This window comes from Pelodiscus sinensis, chromosome 21 (genome assembly GCF_049634645.1).
Source record: "Pelodiscus sinensis isolate JC-2024 chromosome 21, ASM4963464v1, whole genome shotgun sequence".
Classification (NCBI taxonomy): Eukaryota; Metazoa; Chordata; order Testudines; family Trionychidae; genus Pelodiscus; species Pelodiscus sinensis.
In genome coordinates, this window is record NC_134731.1 from 19,761,085 (window position 1) to 19,774,477 (window position 13,393).

Here is a 13,393-nt window from a genome sequence, read left to right on the forward strand (position 1 = left end):
CATCTGATAAAGATAGGGAAACCAGATCTGCCTGGCCCACTCTGGGACTATGAGTATGACTAGGGTATTGTCTGACTATCTTGCGGAGGACTCTGGGGATGAGTGGGATGGGAGGAAAGACATAAAAAAAGAGGTGAGTATCCCATGGGATAAGAAAAGTGTCCCCTAAAGGTCTGGGTCCTGTAAGGATGCACACCGCGGAACCCTGAATGTGTTGACAAAAGCGTTTGCAGGCGTTATGCACAGCTCGGAGCTCCAGGAGATTGATGTGGTGCCTGGACTCATTTGCCCTGAGGGAAATGATGGTGGAAATGGGCGCCTCAGCCAAGGAGCAACCCATCTATGGCAATGTGGCTGGATGGTTGAGCCTGACAAAATGGTACACCCATGAGGAGGTTCTCTGAATCGGTCCACCATCGTAACGAAAAAAAGACAGCTGGGGGAACCAAAATTGTCTGTGCACCCAGTGTTTGGACAGTGTGTAGACTGAGGTGAGCCAGTGCTGAAGGAATTGGAAGTGTAGATACATATGATGAATGACGTGTTGCAGCAGCCATGTGTCCCTTAAGCTGAAGGCAAGTAAGTAATGGGACCATGAGGCTCAACACAATGGTTGAAATCAAGATTTTTATTGCTTCAAAATGCTGATTTGGCAGGTATGCAAGTGCTGTGGTGGAATCAAGATGCACTCCTATGAATTCTAGGGATTGGGTTGGCCAGAGGGTAGACTTCTGGTCATTGACAATGAGGCTGAGAGATTCAAAGACCCCCCTTGGTGAAGAAGATCACCTCTCTTGTGGCCTGCTGTGAAGGGCCTCGAATAAGACAATTGTCTAGGTTGGAAATACCATGATGCCTTTGCGACAAAGAGGTATGCTGCTGCTACAGCCAGGGTCTTGGAGAAGATTCTAGGGGCTGACGAAAGTCCAAAAGGCAGAATTCTGTACTGGAAATGGTCTGACGCCACCGTGAAGTGGAGGAAGCATCTGTGCACCAGATGTATGGTTATATGAAAATACATCTCTTGAAGGTCGAGGTCTGCAAACCAGTCTCCCTCGTCCAGTCCTGGGATAATTGATACGAGTGTAACCAGAGGTATTGTTTAGAGGCAGAGCTCAAGGATAGGTCTCCAGCTACCCAATCTTTTTTCTGTGAGGAAGTAATTTGAGTAAAATCCCCCGCCCTGGTATTGCTTGGGTACCCTCTCTACAGTGCCTACATGGAAGAGATGCTATACCTCTTAACAGGGCAGCATTTTGTGAGGGGGTCCTCGAAGAGGGACAGGGAGGGTGGAGAGATTGGATGAACTGAAAATAGAGGAATGGAGTATTCGCACTTGATGACCTCTAAAACCCATCATTCCACGGTAATTGCTGCCCATTGGTTGTAAAAAGGGTACAAGCAGTAATGGAATATGGTGTGTTGGAAAGATACTAATAGAGTGCAGAGAGTGTGCTGGCTCTTTACCAAAGCCTCAAACCTGCTTCTTGGAAGTAGTTGGATGAGTAAATGTCGGTGCTGGTTTCTTGGCCTGGAGTGATTGCTGTCGAATGGCCTTTGATGTTGTTGCCTGGTAAATGTAATGTCTCTATGTCTGATAGGGAGTATACCGCCTCCTACGACATGGGGGCATATTACATCCCCAAAGTGTGTAAGGTGGTCTGTGTGTCCTTACTGGAGTGAAGGACTTTGTCCGTTTTCACTGCAAAGAGCTTCTCTTTGTCAAATGGTAGGTCCTCCACTTTGGTCTGAAGTTCTTTGGGGACCTCTGCTGCTTGTAACCACAATGTGCATCTTATCACAACAGATGTTGCAGTTGCTCTCACAGCCACGTCAGCGGAGTCAAGCGCCATTTGTAGCTCTGTACAATATGTAGTGTCACCTTCCTGTACTATAGATTTTAATATAGGCCTTTCATCATCAGGAAGGTGTTGCATTAATTCTGTCAGTTTAGCATAATAATCCACAGTTAGTGCTTGGCTAACAATGCTGTACAGATGGCTGGCTATCTGAAGCTACAGTGTTGAGAAGGAATATGTTTCCCTAACAAATAGATCTAAGCATTTATGATCCTTGTCCTGAGAGGCAGATCTGTATTGTGGATCTTAGATCTGTGGTGTGCCACATCAACCACCAGAGAATTTGGTTGCGGGTGCAGGAATAAAAAGTCCATGCCTTTAGAAGGGACAAAATATTTCTTGTCTGCCCTCTTGTTGGCGGGACTGCGGCTGGTGTCCACAAAACCTCGTCTGCTGCTTCAATAATTACTTCATCTATAGGTAGTGTGATCCTTGTCTTAGTGGAAGGATGAAGGTTCTTCAAAAGCCTGTGTTGTTTTTCTGGCACCTCTGATAATACCACCTCCTGGCTTGTTGCACCCCTTTTGAACAAGTCTGGAATTGCTTCAGGTCATCAGCTAGTGATACGTAAACAGGGATAACCGCCTCATCTGGCAATGAGGATTTGTCAGTTGGTACATCAGGTTGGTCAGCATCAAGGTCATCAATGATCTGTCCATCCTCTGTGTCCAGATCCACTGTTGGGGAAAAGTAGGTATGAGGACATAAGGGAGGTTCTGGCCTGTGGGCCAGTGTTGACTGTGCAAAGACCAGTGCAGTGTAGTGTGGGTGCCCAATGACAGTATGGAGACCAGTGAACTGGGTAATGTGGATGACAAGACCAATCAAGATACCATGGAGGATGGTGAGTGTAGCGTGGCCAGTGTCTATCATAGGATGAATGAGCTCTGGTTGGAGAAGAGTGTTGGGATGAGAATACACTTTGCCAATCCCCTTCGTAGTCGCTCTAGTCTAGGCAACCAGGGTGGAGAAGAGCCACGAACTGAGAAGGGGAATTGGGATTGGTGCCTTGGGATTGGGAGGAAGCGTATGGGGATCTAGGTCTCAGTTCCATATGCGGCACCGGTGCATCATATTCTTGCATACACATAGCAGGATGACGGCTTGGCGCAGGTTCCTGTGGTGCTGGGGAGCGTGGTGCTAATGGAGGTGGCATCAGTGCCGGGGGTGACGACACCAACTCCCGACACTGGTTTAACTGATTTAGATCTAATCTTCATTGGCACTGAAGTCTTGGTCGGTGTCGGTGATACCGATGGTGCTAAAGTCTCGTCCTGTTCCCTGGCACTGGGTCTTTTCGGTGCCGTAGTAGTTGGTGCCACAGTTTGCTCAGACCGTGATTTCAGGGTCTGTCACTGATGTGGTACAGGGGCATGTAGATGCCTGGTTTATCTCCCATGCTAACCCTTGGCGGGGAAGGAGCGGGCTGGAGAGGCCCTTCTTATGTGAGGGAGGATTCGAGGTTTTCTTCTGCATGGTGGCAGACTCAGACTGATTGGTGTCGTCCCTGTTTGTTTGCGGCTTGAGCACTTTATCAAATAGCAGCATGCATAGCCTGAGCTCCCTATTCTTGTGAGCTCTGGCTGTAAGGCTGAGGCAACGGATGTACTTTTGAGGGACATATGCTTTACCCAGGCAACAAATACAAGATCTGTGGCTGTCTAAAGTGGGCATAGGGTCATGGCACTTTTCACACTTTTTAAAACCAGGGGAGTCTGGCATTTCCCTGTTTCTTCTCTCCTCCCGCTCCCAAGCCTCAGTAGCTATATGCCCAGTGGGTCATATTCTCAGAGTTTTCCAGGGTAATCAATTTTCCTGTTTCTCCTCCTTTGTTCTTCTAGATTTTTCTCTTCTTGACACACTTTTTTTTTTTTTAACGAATTAGAGGTCTGAGGGCCGCGGCCCGCAAGGCTATCGGCACACTGCCCCTCAGGAGCTGCACCTTATTTACAACACATTTTTTTTAGTTAAACTAACTCTTACTAACTATAAATTTAAGAACTAACAGTTTTAACTAATTACAATTCAATTCCTATCTACAGAGAACTGAAGAAAAGGAAAGTGATCGAGCTCCATCTGTGACCTAGGGCGGTCAAGAAGGAACTGAGGGGAGTCAGGCCATGCACGTGAACTCCAAAGGTGTGAACCGCACGCACAACTCTCATGCATACACAGCCTGACTGGACACTGCTAGAAAAAGGCTCTGATCTGCATCACCGGGACAAGCCTGACACCAACAGCGGAGCTCCCACACGGCATCACTCGAAGGAGGACTGAACTGTTACTTGACATGGTTTTAAAAATATTTCAATACTCTGACAATCTAGAGGGCAAAACTTTACAGAATCTTAAGTATAGTTACGTTACTTGGCATAGCTCTAATTATCGTGTTTACTATTGATTAAGTAACAATGTCAAGAGAGGAGAAAGAGAGAATGGGAGATTTGGGAGATGCAAGTGGCACAAACCTCAACATGATACTGTTTCAGTGTGGTAAGGTGTGACAGAAAGAAGAGTCTCATACCTTTCCAACGAGTCTGTAATTTTTCAGCTACATTTTGATAGAAGTCCTGGGCACATTCAGATTGTTCCTCAATACTTAATTCCTAGGAAAGAATACTGATTTTAAGTGGAAAAAACAGCAGGTCATACAAAATATAAATAGCATAGGAGTAGTTATCTACCTATTCTTTTGTGGAAAATATTTGATAGCAGCAAGAGTTCAACAGAACAGAAATTTATTTGAACCACAAAACAGGACAAATATTTTCTTGATATTGTGATTCGAAGACAATGTTTATTTGATCTGCACAATGCCACTAACATGAATGGATGGAACGGTGGAGGTGTAATTAAAGTAGGGGCTGGGCAATGCAGCAGGTTTCTTGTCTGACCCTGAGAAAGTCATTTAAGCTTCAATTTTCTCATTTGTAAAATGGAAACCGTGTTTGTCAACCTAAGGAGAGAAGTTGAAGTTTAATTAGTTAATATTTTTAATGTGATTTGAAATGGAGGCACTATAAAAAGTAAAAATTCTATTACTGCTGACAATATTAATTTCTAGTGTCAGATCATGAGACACAAGCCATTTCTATTAAGCAAGGCATTTAAGCACTTGTATAGTTTCAAACATGTCCTTAAGTCGCATTAAAGTCAATGAAACTTAATCATGCGCTTACACTGTCATTTAAAAAAAACAAAAAACACCAAAATAATTCCTAGGGCTTTTTTTTAAATAAAAGCTATTGCTTTTCCTAGCAATTCTCACACAAATTTTGAAGCATTCAAAATACATAAAAATACTGATTATGTTAAGATAATCCAATAATTCATTTATGTTAATAAATTAGTCCAATTAAGTTGAAAATATGTACACACACGGTAGTGTAAGCATAAGTACTGCCAATGAAAAACTGCAGAATTAAAGTGTTTACATTCAGTACTTTTACTTTCCTCTATTGATTGCTTTTTTTTTCCTCCTGTCCCCCAATATTTACTCGGAAAACTCAGAAATTATTTTCTGCATCAATTTCAAATTTTATACTAAACACCAATAAACTCTTGAGAAATTTAAAATAAAATATAAACCAATACTGAATGCTGTATCATTTCAAACCTAGGTGGCACTATAGCCACATCAATGGAGAAATGATAGTGCAGCTTTTGTATAAAGGATTAAAATCTTTTGTTTTTGCCTAAGTCATTAATTTTTAACATGTCACTTACATAAAACACGTGATATACCTACCCTTTTGCGATGCATTGCTTCCAAAAACATTTTGCACTGTTTATAAATGTCTTGACCAGTTTTATGATAGGTCTTAAGAAACTCTATGAACTCCTTGGATGCTCGATCTGTTTCAATGCTGACCTGCCTGTTTATAGAAGGGCTAGGAGCCTTAGCTTCCTGAATTTCTGCTGAGGAAATTAGAAACAATTGCAGATTAATTGTACTAATCAATTATGGTACCAGATCAGAAAAATGTAAATTAGGTGTGCCTTATTTATAATTTTTTTTAAAGAAAGCAGTATCAAATAGTGACATGCTGAACCACCACTAAATGCAACTATCTGGAAATGCTTATTAAGCTAACAGTCGCAAATATTTAAAGCCAGATTCTCATTTATGTTAACGACGCTTTATATTAATTTTGACAGTATAAAGGAAACAAGCTGAGTACAAATTTTACTGCTGGGGGAATTGTGCACCAAAAAAATTAAAATTGTGCATATTTCGTCAAAATAATTCAATATAATCAAGCTGTCGATCTATCAGAGCCAAAAAAGTACCCAGACATGAACTACTTCAAGACAAGCCCAAGAGAGAAAATAATAGAATTCCACTTACCACCTACAGACCACAACTTAAACCACTCCAATGCATTATCAACAATCTACAACCTATCCTGGAAAATGATCCCTCACTCTCATAGGCCTTGGGGGGAAAGGCCAACCCTTGCCTACAGAACCCCCTAACCTCAAACAAATTCTTTCCAGTAACCACACAACACACCATCATAATCATCCAGGAACCCACCCCTCCAAAGAGCTCTGGTACCAACTCTGCCCACACATCTACACTAGTGATTTCATCATTGGACCCAACCACATCAGCCACCAATTCAGAGGCTTACTAATGTGATCTATGCCATCAAATGCTAACAATGCCCTACTATGTATATTGGCCAAACTGGACAGTTTCTTTGGGAAAGAATTAATGGACACAAATCAGATATCCGAAAAGGCAATACACAAAAACTTGTTGGAGTACACTTTAGTCTGCCTGGACTCTCATTAAAGGATCTCCAAGTCACCGTGTTGTTTCAGGCCAATTCCACAAGTCAAATATACAGGGAAGAATTGGAACTTAACTTTATTTACAAGTTTAATTCTTATGCAAATGGTATGAACAGGGACAGTCTGGCTTGCACACTACCTTCCACATCCTAATGAATTAACCAACCAACCAACCGACCGAGGTACTAATTGTTCTTATCAGCCTCTTATAACTACTTGAACCATCTACTCACTGTCTCCGTCCCCCCCGCCATTTTTCTGTTTTTTTTTCCTCCCCTCCCTTCCCTTATGTATTCTTGGATCTGGATTTCTAATACTCTAGTCAGCTGAAGAAGTGGGTTGCGCCCACAACAGCTCATGATACCAGCTACATGTTTGTTAGTCTTGAAGGTGCTACTAGACTATTTGTTGTTTAAGTTTTTCCTGTTACAGACTAACTCAGCTACCCCTCTGAAGCTTTTATTTCTAGTTATTAGTCAACAAATATATACAGCCATATGCTCATTGTTATGTCATCAGCAACTGAAGAGCAAGTGAGGGCTGGGGACTCAAACTCACAATTCATACTCACTGCTTACTATCTTCAAAAAGTCAGTAGCAAACAGTTCATGGAGCACATTTTGATAGGAAATATTTTAGGTCATTTCTAATAATTAAAGCACCATAAGCATTTAAAAGGCTACACTGTTCTTTACCACTCTGGCAATATAAAGGAGCTTTAAGAAAATTTTACACCTGTTTTATACTCCCAAAAGAATTCACTAAGAAAATCGGGAACAATTCACCAAGCAGACAGGCTTCTACATTTTATTCGGAGGGAACAGAGTCAGCCCCTTGTCTACCTTTTCAGAAATACCTTCTCCTCCATGCTGAGCATGGCACAATAGCAAGGGGAACAGAATGTGTTCCTTGATCACATGCATGACTGCCCAGCCTCTCTCCCCATGGTGATTTACATTTCTACCAGCTGCTCTGGGTGCCTAAGAGCAGGGGGCACATGGCCACTCCTGTGTTTCCCGGTCGGAAAAAGGGAAGCAAAGAAATCTCTGGCGGGAGGGGGGAGAAACTCTGCATACATTCAGTGACACCACATTCCCCAAGGAGTAAAGTTACAGTTACGTGCCCACTTCCTTACCCCTTTGTATTGCTAGAGCAGTGTTAATGTAAATGAGAATCTTTACTGGCTTTAATGTTCAAATTAGAGCAGAAACACCAAATATGCTCCAGTTTTCTACAAAGACCTCAACAACAGGTGTGAATAACTCTACCCGTTGTTTAGTGGGATTTGTTTCAATAATGTATGCAAGTTTACAAAGCTGTAGATATATACATTAACACAGAGTTTTCACACATTTCACTTCTGGAAATGCACTTCAGAAAACATCAGATGTATTTTAGACACTACATTTTACAATACAGACAAATTAAATAGGATCTTCTCTACCCAAGTTTACTACACCCACCTCTCAGCTTGCCAGCCAACACTGTCAAAATGAATAATTGAATGTAAGATTATGCAAATAAAGATGAAGAAAAGCAAGAAGCAAAGAAACAGAAAAACCCATGAAAATATTCTTAAATAGCAGACCTTCGACACAAACAAACCCATCTATTCCACGCAGAAGAGGAGAATACACTGCATCAGTAACCACACATGTAGGACTTAAAAAAGAAATCAGATTTCTTTTAAATAAGAGGAAAATAATTTGTCCATTAAGTTCATGTATTTAACTTGGTTTCTTATTCTTATGATTTTTTATAGGCTGAACACTATCAGATTAATCTCTCATGTCCAACTTTTCTCTTATTTCAAGGGGGTTGAACATCTGGAATGAATTTGGCCAGCAATGTTTAAGCAAGAGACTTTTCCAGGGCTTCTCACTTAGCAATTTAGTCTTCTCTTGATGAAAAACAGTATAACCACTATTAGCAGCAATGCAGTTACCTGTACCATGTCAAAATTTTACTCGTTACAGTCCATGTAAACAGAAGTATTTTATTTCTATCAGTTAAGATCAATATTGCTAAAGCACGTCCATCCATTTCTACTTACACCCAAACATTGTTCTTTAATTATAAAGAGAAATTTTTAAAAATGTTGAAGACTAAAAGCAAAGATTTCGTGCAGTATGCAACTGTGGTATATACACAGTAACTTGAATACTACTTAAATGCAATCTAGCTGATTACAGAGATGTTAAAATGTGTTTATTCTGGCAAATGTGAACCCACTGCGTAAAAGCTGGCTTTCTTTGCGCACTGGCTCCTGTCTCTGTCCTCCATTTCCCTCTCCCCACTGCCTCTGACACAGAGGTGGCAGGCGGGGAAGGGAAGATGTATGTAACACAGGGTTAACTGATGAGCCTGGGCTCAGAGGTTAACAGTTAACTCATTTACACTGTCGCATTGTAATCAATTACCATGACAGAGTAAATCATTTACTAAATTTAGTATTGAATAGTCAGTTGGTTGAGAATATGCATGTTAAGAGAGACATTTAAAAATAAAAAAACATTTTGAGATTATTCACTCTATATTGAGTAATTTTTTAATTTATTTTAATTTACTTAAGTCGATGTGGTGTATTAGCTAATTGGCTTCCATTGGTGTTCAAATTTATCAGCATAAAATTATATCATCCATCTATTCCTTTGAAATTTGGCTGATTATATATAAAAATGGCAGTCTCATCATGCTGTTTCTAGTTTTTGTTTAAGGAATACAAAAGCAGTTTAGAAAGCTTCATTTGAGACAATATTTTAACGAAGCTAAAAAGTAATAGCCTCCATCTCAATAAAATTACTATAGACATGGCTACAAAATTTGAGAGCACTTTTCATTTGCTCTCTAGTTTAAAATAATTATTACACTCTAATTATTACAGCACCCAAATCTGTAATTATTTCATATGAATCAGGGAGGTTGCATTTGCTACCATACTACTCTACGCAGAAATCTTAACACATGTGAAGCAGCATACTGTGTATTGTTCATTTCATTCTGTAAAATATGTCATTTTAGTAATACACTAATACATTTATTCCATATTAAGTGTGCATGCACATTTACTGAGAATTTAATCACAAAAAAATTTAAAGCCCATGTGAGCAGGCTACGAAGAACTTGCAGGAGGAAATCTCTCAACACGATACCAAAAATGTAAGGATAATTTTTACAAGGAGGATGAACATGATTTACATGAACATCTCCTTTTTCTTTAATTTCTAAGAGGGAATTGGTTGACATATCAGAACATTAGCATTCCAGCTGCTTCACACTATGGTTGTGCCATTACTTGGACTAAAGTCAGTGAATAAGAACATGGGGGGAAAAAAAGTATTTTCTAGTATTCCCTCAAACAAACCCGCCCAAATGTATCAGATACATTCTATAAAATAAAGACACTTTGCATATTAGAATTTCTTTAGAAATCAAAGCAGGAGAAGACCAAATAAGGTGATAGATTGTGGACAAGAACCTAAAGCATTTACTTTGTTCATTTTATTAAACTCAAATGATAAAAATGTCACTCCTCTCAACATAAAATTGCTTTCCCCTAATTTATGTAACTATAGCCTGAAGATATGGTTTGATAATCTAATTTTGGTAATCAACTTTCTACAAACAACTTTCTACAAACTAAAGTCCCATTTCTAGCATAGTTATTTTTAGTGCAGAATTTTAGAGGCTTTTACAAAAAAAATGAACAAGCATGCATATTCATTTTCTATTTTTAATAACTGAATTTTTTTTATAGTTTGTTTCCTGAAATATTGTGTATGGAAACATAAACCACTAAGAAATGTAAGTTTATTTTTTCCATAAAGGTAACTATTTGGTTCCCGTATCATAAACTAACATATCATAAACTAGCATCAGAATGTAAATAATGATGTCAAGTGTTGCCTTTCTTGTCATCATATTCAATGGCCTAAGTTATAGCTGGCACAACCCTCGTTTGGTTTTTGCTACACCTAACTAAATAAACTTACTAGAACAAGCAGACAGCTCTTTCAAGCTGTGCTGTGTTACCTTCAGTGGGGAAAGCCAGCTCCCAGGAGGGAGTAAAAATCTCCTTCAAGTCCCTGAGAATGTTATCAGCATTTCGCTCCCTCCCGAACTGTTCTTGCTTAAGGTTTCTCTCTTGAGCCACTGGAATAAATACAAACGCAAGCAAGACACCAAGAGCAATAGTGTCAAGTCGTAAAGAGAAGAGGGGGAAAAAAAAAGAAGGGAAGAACATGGGAAATGAGAAGAATGAAAGTTACTATTCTGGATCAGGGACAAAGAATTAAGACATTCAGTGATTTGAGATGCTTTTGTGTTTAACCAGCTGGCATTCACGGACTGAAAGACAGACTCCAAAAATGAAGGCAAAGTATATTTCATTTCTTATTCCAAGAAAATATGCAGTGGGTCTACAAAACAGACCGAACAATGTTTCCTTTCCTTAACAGTAAAATATACTCCATGCTTTTTGGAATTCCTCCTCAGGAGTTAAATTCTCATTTTACTACCCCAAGCTAAAGCACAATCACACAATTAGTTACTTTTTAAAGTTATTGCTATGCAAAGACAATGATGCAATTTTTCTTGTCTTTCAACATAAAAATAAATATCCTGTCAAGAACTTAATATTCCTTCAGAAACTCTGTTTAAAGTTTAGGGGAACACTGGTTACACTAGGGGTTGGCAACCTTTACAAACCAAAGAGCCAAACTACATCAAAATTCAGAACAAGTGGTCAACAAAGAGCCACTGTGTAAAAATGCCCATTTGCAGGACTAAAAATATACAATATTATTGATAGTTGACATGATTATTAATGATAGCATAACTGAAACATTGTAGTCACAGACTTCATTTAATGAGACTTCTGCTGCTGCTGGGGGTACAGGAGTCAGGGTTGGAGTGTCTGAGGGGCTCAGGGCAGGAGGTTGGTGTATGTGCAAAGTGCAAGAGATAGGGCAGAGTGCTGGGGGTGGGAAACATATGTAGGGGCAGGGGGGCCTGGATTACCTTACCAGGCTGGGGCTGGGCTGCCGCAACCGGGCAGCAGTGGCTGGACAAGGGACTGTTGGCCAGGATCACTGCAGCTGGATTGTGGCCTCCCTTCCTACCCATATCGCAGCAGGAGGGGGGCTGCCACCAGCCCTTCCTTTGGCCAGATTGGGGACAGACCGTGGGTAGGGTTACCAGGTAGACCCTGCCAAAAAAACGGACACACTTGATCATGGACCGAGGGGGGAGGGGGGGGGGGAGAGAAGAACTAGCTGGGAGGGGGGGTGGGGCTGGCCAGGAAGCAGAGCTGGCGGGGGGGGGGGGGGGGGGAGTGTCCAGGAAGGGGGGGAACTGCAGGGCTGGCAGGGAGTAAAGGGGGGGAGCTGGGAGGAAGAGGGGGTCGGGAAGCAGAGCTGGGGAGGGTCTGGGGCAGCGGGGCTGGATGGGGGGGCCCGGAGGAAGGGGGGCGGGAAGCGGAGCTGGCGGGGGTAGGGACAGTGCAGCCACTGGCCACAGCCAGAGTCCAAGGGGCCACGCCCCCAGCAGGCACTCACTTGAACTGCTCATAGAAGGCGGGCAGGGGGAGTGGCTGGGAGCCCAGCTTCTGCACGCAACCAGAGGCTCCCAGCTGGGAGGCAGGGCCGTGATTGGTGCTGGGAGCCTCTGGTTGTGTGCAGAAGCCGGGCAGGGGAAGTGGCTGGGAGTCCCAGGCCCTGCCTCTCCCCCCCCACCCTCCGGCTTTTACACGCGACCAGAGGCTCTTAGCGCCAATTGTAGCCCTGCCTCCCAGTTACTTCCCCGCCCCCGCCAGGATTCCATCTGGTGCCCAGCCGGGAATTCAGAAAATACCAGACATTGCACATATCCAGTATTTTCTGAATTTTTCTACCGGACAGACGGTGCAAATACCAGACTGTCTGGTAGAAAACTGGACACCTGGCAACCCTAACCGTGGGGCCTGCCCCAGGACACTGTGGCCAGGCTCCAGTTGGGGCTTTGTTGGCCAGGCCTCATTTTAAAAAAAGTAAAATATTATGTCCAACACAAAAGGTTTCAACATTGTCTTTCTTCATGGCAGGAGTGGGGAACCTTTTGTGGGTTGGGACCACTGACCCATGGGAGTGGGGAGGTGGAATAATCAATCAATGACCCATGGTAGGGGGAAGGAGCAAGGGGGACTGAGGTTCAAATCCTCAGGCCAGATTAACTCTTCTGGGATTCCATGGATTTTGTGAGCCCACCTAGGCTCTGGAGTGGGGCCAAAAGTGAGGGCTTAAGTGAGTGGGAAAGAGATGGGGGTGCGAGGTCTGGGTAGGAGATAGGGTGCAGGAGCAGGTTACGGGTAGAGTGTATGGCTGGGGGCATGGGGCAAGAGCAAGGGAGGGTGTAGAGTCTGGTCAGGGGGAAGGATGCACAGGGTAGAGTGTCTGGTTGGGGAAGAGGGTGCAAGAGCAAGGGAGGGTTCAGGAGCAGGTGGGGGGGGCAGGAGAAGGAAAGGGTGCAGGAGCAGGCTGAGGGTAGATATCTGGCCAGGGGGAAGGATGCAGGAGCAGGCTAGGGGTAGGAGCAGAGTGGGGGGCAGGGTGTCTGGCTAAGGAGAGGCTGCAGGAGCCCGAGAGGGTGCAGAATCTGGCCAGGAGGAAAAGTTTAGGAGCAGGGTGGAGATAGGAGGTCTGGCCAAGGGGAAGAGTGCAAGAGCAGGTCAAGGGTAAGGTGTCTGGCCAGGAGGGATGGTG

The 13,393-nt window shown here is 42.7% G+C and overlaps 1 protein-coding gene across 3 annotated transcripts in view; it reads right to left on the minus strand.

Annotated features, from left to right (window-relative positions):
• Window positions 1–13,393, minus strand: part of RABGEF1 (RAB guanine nucleotide exchange factor 1) — a 60,997-nt gene that overhangs the window by 11,709 nt on the left and 35,895 nt on the right. The window contains exons 4-6 of one of the 3 annotated variants that reach the window (XM_075905079.1): window positions 10,689–10,808; window positions 5,608–5,777; window positions 4,384–4,465 (exon numbers count right to left, since the gene is read on the minus strand). In XM_075905079.1, the coding sequence (XP_075761194.1) occupies window positions 4,384–4,465; window positions 5,608–5,777; window positions 10,689–10,808 (372 nt within the window). The remainder of the gene's footprint in view (window positions 1–4,383; window positions 4,466–5,607; window positions 5,778–10,688; window positions 10,809–13,393) is intronic. The other 2 variants (XM_075905081.1, XM_075905080.1) reach the window with 2 other exon arrangements.